Source organism: Hylobates moloch, unplaced genomic scaffold (genome assembly GCF_009828535.3).
Source record: "Hylobates moloch isolate HMO894 unplaced genomic scaffold, HMol_V3 SCAFFOLD_5, whole genome shotgun sequence".
Classification (NCBI taxonomy): domain Eukaryota; kingdom Metazoa; phylum Chordata; class Mammalia; order Primates; family Hylobatidae; genus Hylobates; species Hylobates moloch.
The window spans coordinates 85,167,179-85,185,883 of NW_026652280.1; the positions used below are offsets into that span (position 1 = coordinate 85,167,179).

The 18,705-nt window shown below is 55.6% G+C and overlaps 2 protein-coding genes across 3 annotated transcripts; one reads left to right on the forward strand and one right to left on the reverse strand.

Moving 5' to 3' along the window:
• The first annotated feature begins 3,084 nt into the window (after positions 1-3,084).
• CST6 (cystatin E/M) lies at positions 3,085-4,652 on the forward strand. Its single transcript, XM_032153497.2, has 3 exons — positions 3,085-3,505; positions 4,023-4,148; positions 4,514-4,652. Exons 1-3 carry the CDS (start codon positions 3,242-3,244, stop codon positions 4,595-4,597), a joined length of 474 nt encoding a protein of 157 aa, XP_032009388.1. The 5' UTR covers positions 3,085-3,241; the 3' UTR covers positions 4,598-4,652.
• A 3,370-nt stretch (positions 4,653-8,022) lies between these two features.
• CATSPER1 (cation channel sperm associated 1) lies at positions 8,023-17,629 on the reverse strand. Of its 2 annotated transcripts, none has more exons than XM_032153498.2 (12): positions 16,358-17,629; positions 14,036-14,248; positions 12,962-13,075; positions 12,692-12,839; positions 12,290-12,381; positions 12,007-12,150; positions 11,760-11,823; positions 11,514-11,586; positions 11,337-11,397; positions 10,102-10,177; positions 8,330-8,444; positions 8,023-8,186 (listed from the first exon to the last, which is right to left on the reverse strand). In XM_032153498.2, the coding sequence occupies exons 1-12, from the start codon at positions 17,553-17,555 to the stop codon at positions 8,160-8,162; spliced, it is 2,325 nt and encodes a 774-aa protein (XP_032009389.1). In that variant the 5' UTR covers positions 17,556-17,629; the 3' UTR covers positions 8,023-8,159. The 2 variants fall into 2 exon arrangements, with proteins under 2 accessions (XP_032009389.1, XP_058295763.1); XM_058439780.1 differs by having other exon boundaries at positions 10,102-10,210.
• Between the last annotated feature and the right edge of the window lie 1,076 nt (positions 17,630-18,705).

Sequence of the window (18,705 nt, forward strand, 5' to 3'; positions counted from 1 at the left end):
CTGTGTGGGAAATCACTTCCTTTTGTGGTCCTGGGATTCTAAGACCCAGAATCAGGAAGGGAGGGTGACACGCTGGATGTCTACATACAATATCCATCACAGTGACACGCTGGATGCCCACATACAATATCCATCACGGTGACACTCTGGATGCCTACAAACAATATCCATCACAGTGACGGCTGCCAGCTGCTCTTTACGTACTGTGACCTGGCACCTCTTCCAAGCCCCAGTGAAGCCCCTGGAGGCTCTAAGCACTGCAACATCTTAGTGCCCCAGGGACAATAAGCCCCTGCCCCGCCAGCAACATGGAATTACAAATACAAACTACACTGAACTCTAAAATGCAGACAAATAATTCCAAGGCCTGCCTGTAATCCCAGCGCTTTGGGAAGCTGAGGTGGGAGGATCTTGTGATCTCTTGAGGCCAGGCATTTGAGACCCACCTGGGCACTACAGTGAGATCCCATCTCTACAAAAAAATTTAAGAATTAGCCAGGTGTGAAAAAAAATTAACCAGGCATGGGGGCATGTGCCTGTGGTCCCAGCTACTTGGGAGGCTCAGATGGGAGGATAGCTTGAAGCCAGGAAGTCAAGGTATGAGCTATGATAGTACCACTGCACTCTAGCCTGGCTGACAGAGCTCTGTCACAAAAAAAAAAAAAAAAAAAAAAAAAATTCAACAAAATCCAGACTTTTCTCGCATTGACTACTTCAACACTGCTTTTCGTCTGTTCCTTTTTTTTTTTTTTTTTTGAGACAGGGTCTTGCTATGTCACCCAGGTAAAGTGCAGTGGCACCATCACTGCTCACTGCAGCCTCGACCTCCCAGACTCTAGTAATCCTCCCACCTCAGCCTCCTGAGTAGCTGGGTAGGCGTGCACCACCATGCACAGCTAATTTATTTTAGATTTTTTGGTAGAGACGAGGGCTCTCTATGTTGCCCAGACTGGTCTCAAACTCCTGGCCTCAAGTGATCCTCCTGCTTCCGACTCCCAAAGTCCTGGGATTACAGGTGTGAGCTACCATGTGATTAATAGATCACCACCTATTAATAATTAATAATAGATTACTAATTAATAATCTATTATTAATTATTAGAGTCTTTTTTTTAAGATAGAGTCTTGCTCTGTCACTCAGGCTGGAATGCAGTGGGTGCCATCTCAGCTCACTGCAACCTCTGCCTCCCAGGTTCAAGTGATTCACCCACCTCAGCCTCCCAAGTAGCTGAGACTACAGGTGTGCGCCACCACGCCCAGCTAATTTTTGTATTTTTAGTAGAGATAGGGTGTTGGGAGCTGAAAGGGCCAAAGGGATTGTGACCAACTCAGCATTCCGCTGAAGGCTATGTGATCAAACAGCCACCTGTTTATCACAAATGCAGGATGTGGGCAAACTCCCACTGCCCCGCCACCAAAAGGTTTGCTGAGGGCCTCACTCCTTGGCACTGGGCTCCCCGAAGTTATCTACTGAGAAAATTAGTGCCTATTGTTGAAAGGATGCGGTCTCACAAGCCTGCTTTGACCAAACTGCTGACTGACAATTATGTGACATACCCGACAATCACCCCCCCTTTCTCGCTATCTCTTTTGCCTAATAAATATAGAGGGCTGTGTAAAGCTCAGGGCCCTTGTCCACTAGAGGCAAGGTGCCCCCGACCTCTTCTTCCAAATATACTCTTTTGTCTCTTGTCTTTTATTCCCGCGTTTGCCCGGCTTTGTTCAGTCCCACTAGGTCCGTGCGGGCTACAACGGGGTTTCACCATGTTGGCGAGGCTGGTCTCGAACTCCTGGCCTCAAATGATCTGCCCACCTCGGCCTCCCAAAGTGCTGGGATTACAGGCATGAGCCACCGTGCCTGGCAATTATTGGAGTCTTTAAAAACAGTCATGGGCCTTGTTTGCTGGTACCTCCAGCACATGCTCACTGTACCCACGGGAGAGCCAGATTCGAAACATCAATATCAGAACAAACTTAGGAGATAAGGTGTCCTTCAGACGAGGGCACGGAGGCTCTGTCTGGGAGGTTGAGGGACTTGCCCAAAGCCGTGCCATCAGTAAGATGGCAGAGCTGACATGACTGACACCCCCTCCTTCTGGGCAGTTTGTGTCCTGTGGGCTCAGTCTAGTTTAAAACCACAGATTTGACTTAGACTGCCAGCACACACAAGCCAGTGTCACCATTTATTTCCCGCCAGTGTCTTTGGGCAAATCCATTTTCCCTTCTCTGTAAAGTGGAGACTTTTTTTTCTTTTTTTTTTTTGAGACAGAGTCTCTGTCACCCAGGCTAGAGCGCAGTGGTGCCCTTTTGGCTCACTGCAACCTCCACCTCCCAAGTTCAAGCAATTCTCCTGCCTCAGCCTTCTGAGTAGCTGGGAATTCAGGTGCGCGCCACCATGCCTGGCTAATTTTTGTATTTTTGGTAGAGACGGGGTTTCACCATGTTGGCCAGGCTGGTCTTGAACTCCTGACCTCAAGTGATCTGCCCGTCTAGGCCTCCCAAAGTGCTGGGATTACAAGTGTGAGCCCTCACGACCGGCCTTTTTTTTTTTTTTTTTTCTGAGTCAGCGTCTAGCTCTGTCGCCCAGGCTGGAGTGCAGTGCTGAGATCACGATTCACTGCCTTGAACTCCTTTGCTCAAGTGGTCCTCCCATCTTGGCCTCTCAAAGTGCTGGAATTACAAGCATGCCTAGGCACCTGGCCAGGTAGAAACATTAGTCACTCGCGCTCCAGGAAGGTTGTCAGGCAGCGCTGAGCAGTAATGTGTCCTACTCACCTGCTGTTTATGCAGCACCAGGCCTCTTCTAAGAACCTTACCTGTTTCAGCTCACTGAATCCTCACAACAGCCATTGTACAGAAGAGGAAACTAAGGCAGCGAGTGGTTAAGTGAATTCTCCAAGTTCACATAGCTAGGAAATGGTGGCAACAGTAAGAGCCCACGAAGAGCTGTGGTTGGTAGTTCATTCTGGACAGCCCTCTCGTGAACCGTCCCTGTACTGGCACTTGTTGCTGGGGACCGTCGCTGTCCTCTTCCTCCCCGGGCCAGGTGTGTCCTGGAGGGCAGGGAAGTGTCTTGGCACGCGGGTGCGCGCCGCCCCCTCGGTCTCCTGGGCTCCCTGAACCTCGCAGGACCCCGGAAGCCCCGCCCCAGCTCCGGGCCGCGGGGGCACACCGCGGGCGTCGGGCGGGGCGGCCCAGCAGGTAAAAGCTGCGCGGCCGCGGGCTCGGCACTCACGGCTTTGATGGCTCCGATGGCACTGACGGCCATGGCGCGTTCGAACCTCTCGCTGGCGCTGGGCCTGGCCCTGGTCGCATTCTGCCTCCTGGCGCTGCCCCGCGACGCCCGGGCCCGGCCGCAGGAGCGCATGGTCGGAGAACTCCGGGACCTGTCGCCCGACGACCCGCAGGTGCAGAAGGCGGCGCAGGCGGCTGTGGCCAGCTACAACATGGGCAGCAACAGCCTCTACTACTTCCGAGACACGCACATCATCAAGGCGCAGAGCCAGGTGCGGCGGGCGGGGTGCTGGGAGGGGACACCGGGGGAGGCCACAGGCGCTGCCCGGGCGTGCATGAAGGGGGCCTGAAAGCGCAATCGGGATATTTTCATGCAATATTTTAAAAATCGAATTAATGCTAAAACTCCACCATGGACAACCATCTAAATTTCAAGGAAAGACATAATTAAACCCTGTACTGCACTACCTGCCCTCCTGGCTTGCCTGGTCCTAGTCTCTGCCCTGTTGGGGTGGATCGGGGAGGAGGGAAGGCAGGTGGGGACAGTGGGCAGCTGCCTAGATGGGGCATGTCTGATGTCTGCCAAGGCTGCTGGTGGGGCTCAGCCTCCAGGCCTCTCCACCCTCCATCCCCACCAGAACTTCCCCCACCCCCCACCCCGGGTCTGAGTCATCCCCTCTCCCTCTCTCCCCACCTGAGTGCCTGGGGGCAACAGGAGAGTATGTCAGGAGGTGAGAAATGAGGATCAAGGGTCAAGACCCCTGACCTGCCCCTACCCTATGTCCCCAGCTGGTGGCCGGCATCAAGTACTTCCTGACAATGGAGATGGGTAGCACAGACTGCCGCAAGACCAGGGTCACTGGAGACCACGTCGACCTCACAACTTGCCCCCTGGCGGCAGGGGCGCAGCAGGAGGTAACAGCTGGGCTCCTCCAGCCCTAGCCCTCCCCAGAGCCTCAAGCACTCAGGTTGTCCATCCTGAACTGGTTTGGCTGGACACGTAGATGTCTAGATGTCTGGCTGAACCTGTCGTCCTTCTGGATGAGTCAGCCTCTGGGCCAAGATGGGGTGCAGAAAGGAAGCTGGGGCTTCCCTCAGGAATGGGGAAGTTGGCTACCAAGATCTGGAGTCTAGCCCTAGACATGTGGCTTGACATCCGTTGGGTCAGTGATTGTCCCTCTCTTGACCTGGAGCGGCCTGGCAGGCAGAGGGCTGGCTGCTGGGAGGAGACAGGTCGAGGCTGGGCTCACCCCTCCTTCTCTCCCATATTCTCTCTACAGAAGCTGCGCTGTGACTTTGAGGTCCTTGTGGTTCCCTGGCAGAACTCCTCTCAGCTCCTAAAGCACAACTGTGTGCAGATGTGATAAAGCACAACTGTGTGCAGATGTGATAAAGCACAACTGTGTGCAGATGTGATAAAGCACAACTGTGTGCAGATGTGATAAGTCCCCAAGGGTGAAGGCCATTGGGTTTGGGGCCATGGTGGAGGGCACTTCAGGTCCATGGGCCATATCTGTCACAATAAATGGCCAGTGCTGCTTCTTGCATTGGTTTCTTCTAAGTGCTTCGCTTCCGCCCCCATCCCCCACTCCCACTTCTGGCAGCTCCCAGCTCCCCAGCCCAAGCTGAGAGGTCACCCTGCCACCTGCAGCAGAGCTGCTGCTGTCCCAGCCCAGACAGTGCTGAAGGTGCAGGACTGAGCCTCCAAATGTGGAGCCCCCCAAACACCCCAGCATCACAGGCATAGAGGAACAAACCTTAGAGCCCCCCGACATAGCCAGAGACTCCCAATATTCTCAGAGGTCAGGGCTGGGGGCAGACTCACAGAGGAGGGGTGATGGCCTGAGATAAGAACAGGGCCGGCTGCCTGGGAGCACTCTGAGGAGGAGTCTGTGCTCTGCTCCCGCTCAGCCCCAGGAGGAGCTCATGGGTGGCATGTGGGGCTTCAACCAGGCAGTGTCCTCACCCAGGACACTGAGCTCCCAGCCTATAAAGATTCCTCCACCTGCATGTGGCCCAACGATGGCAGAGTCCCTGCAGGCCAAGAGACCGTGAGGGCTAGGACAGTGCCTCTCAGTCCACGCTGTGGGCTCCACACCACAAGGATGCCTCTCATGCCTTGCCCTGGGCAAGACGCCTGAAAGGGGCTAGACTGGGAGCCCTGGAGGGACAGAGCTTGTCTACAGCCCACAGGAGGGGTGAGGGGACAGATTCAACGTAATGTCATTTAAAGAAAACAGCATTGAGGCCGGGTGCAGTGGCTCACGCCTGCAATCCCAGCACTTTGGGAGGCTGAGGTGGATGGATCACCTGAGGTCGGGGTTCAAGACCAGCCTGGTGGCTGGGCGTGGTGGCTCACGCCTGTAATCCCAGCACTTTGGGAGGCTGAGGTGGGCGGATCACAAGGTCAGGAGATCGAGACCATCCTGGATAACACAGTGAAACCTCGTCTCTACTAAAAATACAAAAAATTAGCTGGGCATAGCGGTGGGCACCTGTAGTCCCAGCTACTCGGGAGGCTGAGACAGGAGAATGGCGTGAACCCGGGAGGCAGAGCTTGCAGTGAGCTGAGATTGTGCCACTGCACTCCAGCCTGGGCGACAGAGCCAGACTCTGTCTCAAAAAAAAAAAAAAAAAAAAAAAGACCAGCCTGGCCAACATGGTGAAACCCCATCTCAACTAAGAATACAAAAATTATCTGGGTGTGGTGGCGGGTGCCTGTAATCTCAGCTACTTGGGAGGCTGAGGTAGGAGAATTGCTTGAATTCAGGAGGCAGAGGTTACGGTGAGCTGAGATCGCACCACTGAACTCCAGTCTGGGAGACAGAGTGAGACTCCATCTCAAAAAATAAAAATAAAAATAAAAAAAGAAGAAGAAAACAGCATCGCAACTTTTGCACATTTGAATTTGTGGCTGCAATTCATACCCCCCCATACATATACACACGCACACACCCAAAGCACAACACGCCAGACATACACACACAGACACCCACAGCACACACTCAGGTGCTGGCAGATATCACATGCATACCCAGAGAAACACAGCCTAGCAACTCACAAGCACAGAAGCCACACACCCTAGAGAAACAACCTGGAGATGTACATACAAAACTCAAACACAACCCAAGGACCCACATGCCACACCCAGAGTTTCCTCAGATGCACAAGCACACACCCACACTTGGGATATGGGCCTTGGGGGCGCTAGGTGTCGGCACCATCAGGCCCAGGCAGGCAGCACCGCAGTGGCTGCGGAGAGCATCCCATGGCCCTTCCTTTCTGACAAGGCCTCACACCCTGCTTGTGCCTGCCTGGTCCCCTGCCCAAGGCTGGGGCCTAATAAGCAGCAGCCCCAGCTCCCAGGCCCTGCCGTCGGCCTTCGGAGGCCAGATTGGGGTAGAGACAGGGAAACGGGAAGTAGATCCTGGGTCCCACCTGGGAGTGAGAAGCTGAGGGGTGGCATTTGACAGGAGCTGGGGACCCAGGAGATGACATCCAGCCCTGCTTCTGCTCAAGCTTGTCAGATGTGGCAGCTCAGACAGCCGAGGGTGTGTGTGGGGCCTGCTGCTTGGAAGGGCTCCCATGTGCCACCAAGCAGGGGCTCCCAGCATGGGGCAGGCACAGGGTGGGTGGCAGGAAATGCCTGCTGAATGAATGTGTGAGGTGGTGGAGAGAAGCAAGGCCCAGAGACGCCTGCCCGGTGACCTCTCCGCCCCTGGAATCTGTGCCCGAATCCCAGATGGCATTTCCTCTGCATAGTCTCTTCCTGGGCCCTGGGCCAGCCAGTGCCTTCCGCCAGACCAGGGAGGGGAGGTGCTTCTTCTGTCCTGGGACCCTGGAAGCTCCAGCACTGACTGGTCTGGCCCAGAGATGGGAGGGTTGGCAAAAAACTATGGCCCTTCAGCTCCCGCTCCTGACTCCCTCCGGCCTGAACTGCACCTTGGATTGCCTCTACTAGAGGGGAGATGGCTGTTGCAGATCATGGAAAACCCTCCACTCAACGAGAGACCCCTGGGGCCAGGGTGAGGCTTGAACTTGACTCAGTGCTAGGTCTCCAGCACCCAGCATAGGCCAGTGTCCTACTGTCACCCCCAGTCATGGGGACAGGGGCTCTGGACATCCAGCCTAGGCTCAGGCTATCAGTCGGGGAGGTCATCTAAGTCCTAGAGCAGGCAGTGGGGCACAGCCTTCAGCCTCATTCCCTGCTTCCCTCTCCCAGCAGCAGGGTCCTCCACACATCCCTGCCCGCCCCTTGCCCTGAGGCCAGAAGGACTTGAGCAGCCCCGACTCCACCTCCCCTCAGTGGGGCTCTAGAGTCTGACCCCAGAAAGGGCAGGATATGGCAATGACCTCCGACCTCTGGGTTCATGATATCCCCATCCGGTTGGTGCTCTTCTACTGGAGCTGAGGGTCCTGGCAGGATTGAGTTCCTGGGCTCTGAGTCCCCATTCCTAGAGCCCATTGGGCCCCCAGGCCCTGGTAACCCTGGGGTGTTCAGGCCTATTCTTTTTCTCCTGACACTTGGGCAAGATGGGCCTTCCTCCCCAAAGCAGGGTTACTGCCTCCTCAGCCCTCCCAGCACCGCCGGCACCTGAGCTCAGCCCACGTTCTGCCTCATCCCTCCAGCTGCTGCTAATGCCCTGCTGGGCTGAGCTAGCATTGGTAGGACTGGAGGGGATTCAAGAGCAGCCCCTTTGACATGCAACACTGGCACACACTCGTTCGTGCGTGTGCACCAATTCCCTTCCCTGCGCCTTGGCCTATCCAGTGAGGACGTGGAGCCTCCTGGGGTTTAAAAACTCTGTTGGGGCCCCTGCTCTGCAGGGCCCGGAAATCATTACAGCAGATCTGGGGACCTGTCCCAGTGCACCCAGGTGGGCAGACTGCCAGGGGCTGAAGTCTGTATCTGTTGTTCTCCTGGGGTCAATTCCTGAAGTCCTCTTCTCCAGCCTGCAGGGGTTAGTGGGGCACGGGTGGGTGAATGAGCCAGACTCTGCCCTCCCCAATCCCCATGGGAGTTACTCGGAGACATTTCTGGCTACAAGCCCCTGGGGTTCCCCTCACCGGCCCCTTCTCGCTCCTGCCTGGTTCACCTCAAATGTGGTGTCCACAATCTCATCGATGACGGCTGCCTGAGAGCGGAACTTCTGCTGCTCCTGCTCCACGCTTGCCACCAGCTGCAGGTAATGGAACAGGAGCTCCTGCTGCCTGTGGGTGGAGGGAGGGTCACAGAGATAGGGGCTGGGCTGACCTGCTGGCTGGGCCTACTGGACCCCAGAACCACCCAGAGGCTCTTCTTGCCTACCTCCTCCCCACAAAATTTATATGACTGCAGACCTCCATTTCCAGGAGGTCTCCTTTTCCAGATACGAGAAAGCGCCCAAGTCTGCCTGTAGTGCAGGGGCTTCTGGCTTTATCTTCCTAACCACCCATCCCTCCACCCACCCATTTGTCTGCTCCATTCCTCCCCATACGCCCACTCTACCATCCGCCTATCCATCCACCCACCTCCTTATCCAGTCACTCACCCAACTGGCCCTCCAGCCACTCACAACTCACCTCCCCCTCCATCCACCTGCTCTTCCCTGTAGCCACCCCCCGCCCACCCATTGACACCTTCACCCGTGCTGTGTAGTCAGTCATCCACCTGTCCCTCCACCCACTCATCTGCCCACCACATTACCCATTGTCCCATTCACACCCTCCCCACCATCTTGTCAACCCATTCATCAAAGAACACTGGAAACAATGAACACAGCAAGGGGCTCCAAGGAGACGGAGATGAACGAGAGACAGCTTGCCCTCAGAGCCAGACAGCTGCTGACACTTTGAGTCGTGAAGTTGGGTTCTGAGGGGCCCAGAGGAGGGAAACCTTGCCCGGTGCTGCGGGCCTGGAAAGATTTCCAGAGGCAGCAGCAATGAGCTGAGTTTGAAAGATAAGTGAGAGGCCAGGCACGGTGGCTCAGCCTGTAATCCCAACACTTTGGGAGGTCGAGGCAGGTGGATCATTTGAGGTCAGGAGTTCGAGACCAGCCTGGCCAACATGGTGAAACCCTGTCTCTACTAAAAAAATACACACACACACACACACACACACAAATAGCTGGGTGTGGTGACATGTACCTGTAATCCCAGCTACTCGGGAGGGTGAGGTGGGAGAATCGCTTGAACCCAGGAAGCGGAGGTTGCAGTGAGCCTAGATTGTGCCACTGCACTCCAGCCTGGGTGACAGAGTGAGACCCTGTCTCAAAAAAAAAAAAAAAAAAAGAAAAGAAAGAGAAAGATGCATGAGGGTTTACCAGGCTCGGGCAGGGCGCCTGGTGCTCCAAGGCCTGGCTCCCCAGAGATCCTTCTCATGGGGACAGCATGAGTCCCCAGATGTTCTGGCCCAGCTAGCCACTCAAGTGGACAGGAATGGAGGTTGAGCATCTGACTTCCAGGCCTTGATCTAAGCTGTTCCTCCAACAGCCTCATTATCCCTCCACTTGGCTGAAGTCTACTCATTCTCCATGGCCCAACACAGGTCTTTAGAGGTGGGGTCCTCATGGGCAGGGGCTGAATCTGTGTCCTCTTTGGGTCCCTGGAGCCCTCACAGGGCCCAGACCTGACAAAGGTTGGGGATGGTTCTGGGATGAAGGAATGGGTGGAATCCCTGCTGCTGGGATTAGCCAGGTGGCACACACACCTCTGGATGTGCAGAAGCCACCCAGGGTCTCCTCGTTGCACCCACAAATTCATCCACAAGCATCAGCGCTCCATCCCCTTCTAGAGGGGCAGGCAATGTCTCTTTCTCTCCCAGCCCTCCAGCCAGGCCCCTAGGCCTCACCCTTAGACCCCAGGCCTCGCTCCCTTCCTGTCTCCTCACTTCTCAGTCATGGTCCCAAACTTTTTCTCGATGAGCTGCTTCAGCATGGTGCCTTCACTCGCCGCCTCTTTGGGCTCTGGATGTAGAGAATGAAGGGTGAGGTCAAGGCCTGGATTTGGAGAGGAGGCAGAGGAACCCCATGTGTCAGGACGATAAGGGCTAAAGGAGTTTCTGGCCAGGCTGCTCCAGGAGGTTGCTTCTCCAGGCGTGCAGCACGATGCAGTTCCCTTTGTTTGCCCGTCCAGCACCCACCCCACTTCTGGAAGAAGTGCCCCAGTTTTCCTGAGGAACAAATCACTTCTATCCCCTTTCAGTCCATGTCCTTTGGCTGAGGTTAGCCCCACCCCCAGCTTCAAGGACAGGTAACTTAGGCCTGGCCAATTAGAACATTTTTTTTTCTTTTTTTTTTTTTTTGAAGGAGTCTCACTCTGCCGCCCAGGCTGGAGTGCCGTGGCGCAACCTCGGCTCACTGCAACCTCTGCCTCCCAGGTTCAAGTGATTCTCCTGCCTCAGCCTCCCGAGTAGCTGTGATTACAGGTGCCCACCACCATGCCCAGCTAATTGTTGTATTTTTAGTAGAGACAGCGTTTCACCATGTTGGCCAGGCTGGTCTCGAACTACTGACCTCAGGTGATCCGCCCTCCTTGGCCTCCCAAAGTGCTGGGATTACAGGCATAAGCCACCGTGCCTGGCCCCAAGTAGGTCTTTTAAGATTTGACAAGCACAGTCAGGCGTGGTGGCTCACGCCTGTAATCTCAGCACTTTGGGAGGCTGAGGTGGGAGGATCATCTGAGGTCAGGAGTTCGTTTGAAATCAACCTGGCCAACATGGTGAAACCCCATCTCTACTAAAAAATACAAACAAAAAAAAAAGTAGGCGAGTGTGCTGGCGCACGCCTGCAGTCTCAGCTACTCAGGAGGCTGAGATGGAAGGATTACTTGAGCCTGGGAAGCATAGGTTGCAGTGAGCAGAGATGGCAGCACCGCACTCCAGCCTGTGCGACAGAGCAAGACTCCATCTCAAAAAAAAAAAAAGATTTGACAAGCAGTTTAAATGGCTTTGGCTTTGGGAGGATTGTTCTAGAGTCCTCTGGACTAAAGTCCTCCTGAGTCTCAAGTTCTAAAACTCTAAAACTGAGTCTGGAATTCTGTGACTGTGGAAGGAGGTTAGGGGGATGGAGAGACTGGTCCCCACTGAGGACCGGCAGGTGGGGCCAGGGCGGGCCAGGCCCATACCTGCAGCTCTGAGCTCCGTCAGTGAGTCTTCCAGCAGCTTCTCTTGGATCTGGGCGGCCCTCTGGGAAGAAGAGGCCTCAGATCTGCCAGAGTCCCAGGCCTGCTCAACCCTGGAGCCCCCTGGCCTCGCTCCTCCAGCTTCCTGATCTGGTCCACCTGTCCCACCCCGCTTGGTACCTCCTGCTTCGCTTTCTCGAGGCCTTTGAACAGCGCCGTCTGGAAGCTATCCACCAGGACGGTAATCACCAGGCTGGGGAGGGGGACAGGGGTGTGCCCTCAGCAAGGAGGCCAGAGGAGAGGGGCACCCTGTACTTCCTGTGGGTTCAGCATGGCATGACCAGGGTGAGAGGGCTGGGGTAAGGGTCCCCGGGGGAGGAGGAAGCGCGGGTGGTGCTGGGCAGCAGAGCAGGGGCGTGTCCTCACTTGAGGAAGATGAAGTACTGGATGATGATGTAAATTATGAGGATGGGAATGATGTACCAGGCGCCTAGGGGAAGCAGGCCAGAGGGCACAGTCAGGCTGTGCTCGCCACCCCCAACCACGACCTGCTCCCTTCCCACACCCCGACATGCAGGCATCAGAAGCCCCACTTTGCCGATGGGGTCACTGAGCCCTGGCCGGTCCACCCCGCCAATCCCCAGCCCTCCCTGCAGCCTGGGGCCTGCCCTACCCTGGGCACGGCTGTCCATGTAGATGAGGGACCAGTCATCCAGCGTGAGCAAGGTGAAGAGGGTGAAGATGGTGGTGAAGATGTTCTGGAAGCGCTTGGGGTCAGATTTGTGGAATAGTGCCCGGAGGACCGCGGAGAAGAGGACTGGCTGTTCAGGGCCAAACTCAGCTCTCGGGTGCTATCCCCGCCCCAGGGCCCGTCGTCCTGCCCCATCCCTGCTCCCCGCACCCCTCTCACCGCAGCCCCCCAGGCCCCCACCCCAGCCCCTGCGGCACCAGGATACAGAGGCAGGTAAACATGAGGATGAGGATGGCTGCGATGGACGGCAACGACTGGCCCAGGGTCCCTGTCACTTCCTGGACGCTGGTCAGGAAGCTGTGGGCAGAAGGAGTGGGGACTGAGTCATCAGTGGGGGGCGGGGGTGTGTGTCTGTGCCCAGCAGCCACAGCTGGTGCTGAAGGCAGGAGGCTCCTGACTTGTTGGTGACTTGGGTGAGTCCTGGCCCCTCTCTGGAAAAATGAAGGGGCTGATTCCAGCGCATGGCAGGAGGCAGAAGCAGGCTGGGGTCAGCAGCCCCCTGCGCCCCCATCCCTTGAGCAGGTCACAGTGGATTTCTTGGGGGCCCCTGTCTGTGTCCCCTCTTCCTTTGGAGTCCCCACCCCAGGTGGGAGCCGTGGCCACCTACCTGAGCCTCCGCAGGACCCGGAATGCCCTCAGGGCCCGCAGGCTCTTGAAGACCTTGAGGATCCGGAAGAGGCTTTGGTGGTAGATGGCGAAGGAGTGGGTCTGCATCAGCAAGAAGTCCAGCATGGCCATGGCCATAATGAAGAAGTCTGAGGGCACGGGGTGCCTGAGCCTGGCGGGCTCCCAACGCCAGCGCCCCCTTCACCATCCTTCTCTCCTCCCGAGCCTCCCCCAGACTATACACACACAGCCTGGCCCTGGCCCCACCCACCCAAATTGTTCCAGAAGTCATAGAAGTACGAGAGGCCCAGGGCGATGATCTTGAGCACGGCTTCCACCACGTAGATGCAGAAGAATATGGAGTCCAAGGCCATGAAGTACCACTCTGCAGGGACACAGGGGTGCGCTCAGAGCTGTCCCCAGCACCCAGTAACCTCTCTCTCCTCAGCATGAGCCTCACACAAGCCCGGATTCCCAGGCTCTCCCCGGCTCTGCGTAAGCAGCTGCGCGACTTCACTACTGCTGTGTCTCAGTTTTCTTGTCTTTAAAATGGGGATAATTGTGTCCGGGAGCAGTGGCTCACACCTGTAATCCCAGCACACTGGGAGGTTGAGGCGGGCGCATCACTGGAGGCCAGGAGTTTGAGACCTGCCTGGCCAACATGGTGAAACCCTGTTTCTACCAAAAATACAAAAATTAGCTGGGCATGGTGGTGGGCACCTGTAGTCCCAGCTACTTGGGAGGCTGAGGCAGGAGAATCACTTGAACCTGGGAGGTGGAGGTTGCAGTGAGATCGCGCCACTGCACTCCAGCCTGGGCGACAGAGCGAGACTCCGTCTAAAATAAAATACAATAAAATGGGGATAATTGAAGTCCACTCAATAGAGTTGTGAGCATTAAATGCATGAACACAAGCGAAGTGCTTAGAATGGAGCCTGAGACAGCGAGCCGGGCAGCTCCTGTCCTTCACCCTGCTCCATGGCGTTGGAGGGACCAGCCTTCCCTGGCCTTCCACCCTCGCCCCTCCGGGGCTTACTCGGGCTCCTGGCTCGGGCTCCAGGTGCCCGCCCGCCCTCAGCCGCACATTTGGAGCAGATGCGCCCCCTAGTGGCTGCGGCGCGAACAGCACCGCCTCCCGCCTAGCTGGTCCTTCTGTCTCGGGCCGGCAGACCTCAGCGGGGTGTTTCTGAGACGCTCTCTAACACTGGGCAAGGCCATCTACTTCCTAGGGGTGAGGATCAAGTGAGCTGAGTCCTATAAACCGCCTGGCACTGGATCAGGCCCACGAAGGTCCTGGAACAGCATCGATGGCTTCTCCATGGGAACAGGACTCCCTGGCTCTTACCGCCCCGGATCTCGACTTCAGCGAAGGTCTGGGTCACCAGCATGATGGTGTTGAGGCAGACGACGAAGAAGATGAAAGTTTCAAAGGCCAGGGATTGGGTCAGGTTCCGGATCATTTCCCGGAAGCCCTGAATGAGGAAGGTTAGCTTTTCCCACAGCCACTGGAAGAGATTGGTAGAGTGTCCCTTCTTGTGGGTCCGCTGGAGCCGGCCGGCTGAAAGGAACAGGGCCAGAAAGTCAAGTGTGTGCAAGGGGGGACACGAGGTCCTAGGCACCCCTCAGCCTGGCTCAGCGTCCACGGTCACTCCTGCCTTCTTGCCGGCCCTCTGCCTCCCGGGTTCAAGCAACTCTCGTGCCTCAGCCTCCCAAGTAGCTGGGACTACAGGTGCCTGCCACCACACCCGGCTAATTTTTGTATTTTTGGTAGAAACAGGGTTTCACCACGCTGGCCAGGCTGGTCTCAAACTCCTGGCCTCCAGAGCTTCCACCACATAGGTGCAGAAGAATATGGAGTCCAAGGCCACAAAGTACCACTCTGCAGGGACACAGGGGTGCGCTTAGGGCTGTCCCCAGCACCCAGTGCCCTCTCTCTCCCCAGCATGAGCCTCACACAAGCCCGTATTCCCAGGCTCTCCCTGGCTCTGCGTAAGCAGCTGTGCGACTTCACTACTGCTCTGTGTCTCAGTTTTCTTGTCTTTAAAATGGGGATAACTGTGGCCGGAAGCAATGGCTCACACCTGTAATCCCAGCACTTTGGGAGGTTGAGGTGGGCGGATCACTGGAGGCCAGGAGTTCGAGACCAGCCTGGCCAACAAATCCCCAACAGGCTGATCCTGTGCCTTCTGTGGCAGAGGCCAGCCTGTTGGGGATTTGGAGTTGGCTTCTGGGGATCCTGAGGGCTCCCACTCCTATGCCTCCATGCCTTTCTTTGCTCACGTGGTAACTTACACATGGAAAACCCACCCTCCTCATCATCCCATCCTCTTGGTAAACTTATCCTCTCCCTTTTAGGTCCTGATGAAATGTTCCCTCCTCTGGGCTGCCTTTCCTGTCCCCATTCAGTAACACACTTGCTCCTCTCTGCTTGTTCCTGAGACTGTTGTCATATTTTGTTTGTTGTTGTTGTTTTCTGAGATGGAGTCTCGCTCTGTCGCCCAGGCTGGAGTGCGGTATTGCGATCTCAGCTCACTACAACCTCCGCCTCCCAACTTCAAGTGATTCTTCTGCCTCACCCTCCTGTGTGGCTGGGATTACAGGCACGCACCACCACACCCAGCTAATTTTTGTATTTTTTTGGTAGAGACAGGGTTTCGCCATATTGGCCAGGCTGGTCTCCAACTCCTGACCTCAAGCAATCTACCCACCTTGGACTCCCAAAGTGTTGGGATTACAGATGTGAGCCATTGCACCTGGCCTATTTGTTTTGTTTGTTTGTTTGTTTTTTGTTTTTTTTCTACGGAGTCTTGCTCTGTCACCCCGGCTGGAGTACAGTGGCAGGATCTTGGCTCACTGCAACTTCTGCCTCCTGGGTTCAAGCAATTCTCCTGCCTCAGCCTCCCGAGTAGCTGGGATTACAGGTGCGCACCACCACGCCCAGCTAATTTTTGTATTTTTTTGATAGAGACGGGATCTCACCATGTTGGCCAGGCTGGTCTCGAACTCCTGACCTCAAGCAATCCGCCCATCTCGGCCTCCCAAAGTGCTGAGATTACAGGCGTGAGTCACCGCGCCTGGCCTGTTGTCATGTTTATTGAACTACTAGGAAGAAAGTTTGGTGGAGTATGAGCTAAAGGCCATGGTCCCTCCTTGCCCTCCAATAAGGCCCTCATTCAGGCATTAGTTCCTAATCTCTGTCCTCAAGCAGCTCACAGGTGAGTGGAAGAAATCTGGACAGATAGGATCCACTGTGGTAAATGTTCTGAGGAAGGCAGGCCCCGAGCACAGGATGATCTGTGGTCAGCTAAGTGACCACCCCTAGTCTTGGGTCCCTCGAGGGCAGCGACTGTGTTGAATTTTTCCCTGTGCTGCCATGGCCCAGGCAGGCCACGCACCCACATTGGATGAGTATCAATGTTTGACTGGTGGACATATGAATAAATAAGGCAGTGACTGAATGAACAAACACCTCATGGCCTAAAGAGGTGCATAATTCAAGGAATAAAAGATGGGACCATGAACATTCAGGAGAGTGAATAGCCAGTGGGGGACCTGTGCAGGAGGGTTGGGCCTTACGATCTGCGGAAGGTCAGTGAGGGGCTGAGATCAGGTCTGGATCCTGCGCCAGGCAGCAGAAGTTGGCATGGGGGCCCCAGCAAAGACTCACTTTTGCGTTTCCGAAATTGCCCCTCTTCTTTGCCCCAGTCTTCTGAATCTTTGGTGGAAATATCCTGGGCATGGACTTTTTTGGACATCTGGGTGACACGTGAGCGGATTGTGCTTGCGAACTGAGTCATGCTGGGAGCCGAGCCCCGTGGGTGTGTCACGTGAGAGGGTAAGGCTCCTGTACGAGAAGCAGCAGGGCCGGGGGCATCGTGAATCAGGCTCCGGGACGTGTGTGGGACAGAGAGCTGGGAAGTGCTCTGGACGTAGTCCCTGTACTGGTAGTCACCATGGAGGTAACTGGAATGATGCGCGCCGTGGTGGTCTCGGTGCTGATGGTAGTCTCGGTGCCGGTGGGCCCGGTGGTAGTGGTGCTGTGTGTGGTGGGGATGCTCGCCATGGTGGTACTCACTGGGGTGGTGATCACCTTGGTGGTACTCGCTGTGATAGTCAGATATCTCACGCTGGTAGGACCCCACGGAGGAATGAGGGGAAAGTGTCTCTCCGTGATGAGGAGACCTTCCATGCTGGTGGGCTTCATGATGACGGGACCTGCCATGGTGGGGGACTTGGCGATGCTGGGACTCATCATGTTGGAGCCCGCTAAGGTGGGAAGCCTCACTGTGGTGGAAGGACTCACTGTAGGGATTGGGTCCATGGGGCAGGTAGGACCCACCATGGTGGGAAGCTTCGCTGTGGTGGGGCACGCCAGAGGAATAGTGGGATAAATTCTCACCGAGATATTGGGGTCTGCCATGGTGAGACCCCCTATGGTAATGGGAGTCACTCTGCTGATGGAACGCACTGTATTGGGACCCATCATGATGCCTCCTGCCATCACGTTGGAGCTCATCATGGTAGTCCTCACCGTAGGAATGGTGGGAGGGGACGGCGCCTTGAGAGGGAGCCAGGCCAAAGCCTGTGGGGCCATGGGCTCTGCCATGATTCCGTGCCTCGCTGTGGTGGTGAGATTGGTGGACAGGGGAGGACAAGGCTTGGTCGTGGAAGTCTTGGAACTCCGGAGGGTGGCGAGATTCACCACGTTGGTGGGGCACGCCATGATGGTGCAACTCGTGATGGTGGAGAGCTCTGCTGTGGCCTGGCCTGTGGTGTGGGGGTGATGAGTGAGAGCAAGAGAACCTATCTGCGTTATTGGTGTCTGCCTCATTCTGAGCCTTTTCAGGCACTGAGTTTTGATCCATGACTGTGCTGGGAACTCTGGAGCGAACAGAGCTCAAGACCTGGGCCCAACAGGTCCCGCCTGGATTTCCCTTCTTTCCTGAGCCGAGCTCAGTGCAGACTGTGGCACTGGGCTTCCAGAAAGGCCTAACTACTCTTGTGGAACTCTCCCCTCTATGATGTCACCAGCAGGCCAGGGCCTCATTCCCAAATGCCTCTTCCTGGGCTACAGTTCGGAATCAAGAATTATTGTGTCAAACTCCTTCATTGTAAATGAGGAAACCGAAGTCAAGAAAAGGGAAGGACTGGACCAAGGTGACCCCACAGGTCACTGGCAAAGCTGGACAAAGAAGTCCATGGGGGCGCCATGGCTTCATCAGCTACTTTAGCCCTGTTGTTGGAAAGAAAATGATCCAAGTGGTCCAGTCTCCAGTCCCATCTAGAGATCAGCTGGCTCTGGGGTGAAGACTGCCTGACTCCCTCATAAGTAGGTGTGTGACCTTGGGCTTGTTGCTGAACTTTCCCATGCCTCAGTTTCTTCCTCTGTAAAATGGGAATAATAACACCTAGCCCACAGGATCAAAAAAGTTAAGATATGTAAGCCTTATATTAACAGCATAATACATGGTTTTTGTTGTTGTTGTTGTTGTTTGTTTGTTTGTGTCTTTGTTTGTTTTTGAGATGCAGTCTTGCTCTGTCACCCAGGCTGGAGTGCAATGGCATGATCTCGAATGACTTCAACCTCCGCCTCCCAGGTTCACGCCATTTTCCTGGCTCGGCCTCCCAAGTAGCTGGGACTACAGGCACCCGCCACCATGCCCGGCTAACTTTTTCTATTTTTAGTAGAGACGTGTTAGCTAGGACGGTCTTGATCTCCTGACCTTGTGATCCGCCCACCTCGCCCTTCCAAAGTGCTGAGATTACAGGCATGAGCCACCGCTCCCGGCCTATGTTTTTTTTGTTTTTTTTTTTTGAGACAGTCTCACTCTCACCCAGGCTGGAGTGCAGCGGCACGATCTCCACTCACAGCAATCTCTGCCTCCCGGGTTCAAGTGATCCTCGTGCCTTAGCCCCCTGAGTAGCTGGGATTACAGGCACCCACCACCATACCCTACCCTGGCTAATTTTTTTTTTTTTTTTTTTTTTTTGAGACAGAGTCTCACTCTGTCACTA

Coding starts and splice junctions, on each gene's coding strand:
- CATSPER1 (XM_058439780.1), bottom strand. CDS start 17,555: ATGGATCAAAACTCAGTGCCTGAAAAGGCTCAGAATGAGGCAGACACC. Junction 12,151..12,289: donor CCTCATGTTTACCTGCCTCT/GTATCCTGGTGC, acceptor CTGAACAGCCAG/TCCTCTTCTCCGCGGTCCTC. Junction 11,398..11,513: donor TCGAGAAAGCGAAGCAGGAG/GTACCAAGCGGG, acceptor TCTTCTTCCCAG/AGGGCCGCCCAGATCCAAGA.
- CST6 (XM_032153497.2), top strand. CDS start 3,242: ATGGCTCCGATGGCACTGACGGCCATGGCGCGTTCGAACCTCTCGCTG. Junction 3,506..4,022: donor TCATCAAGGCGCAGAGCCAG/GTGCGGCGGGCG, acceptor CTATGTCCCCAG/CTGGTGGCCGGCATCAAGTA. Junction 4,149..4,513: donor CGGCAGGGGCGCAGCAGGAG/GTAACAGCTGGG, acceptor TTCTCTCTACAG/AAGCTGCGCTGTGACTTTGA.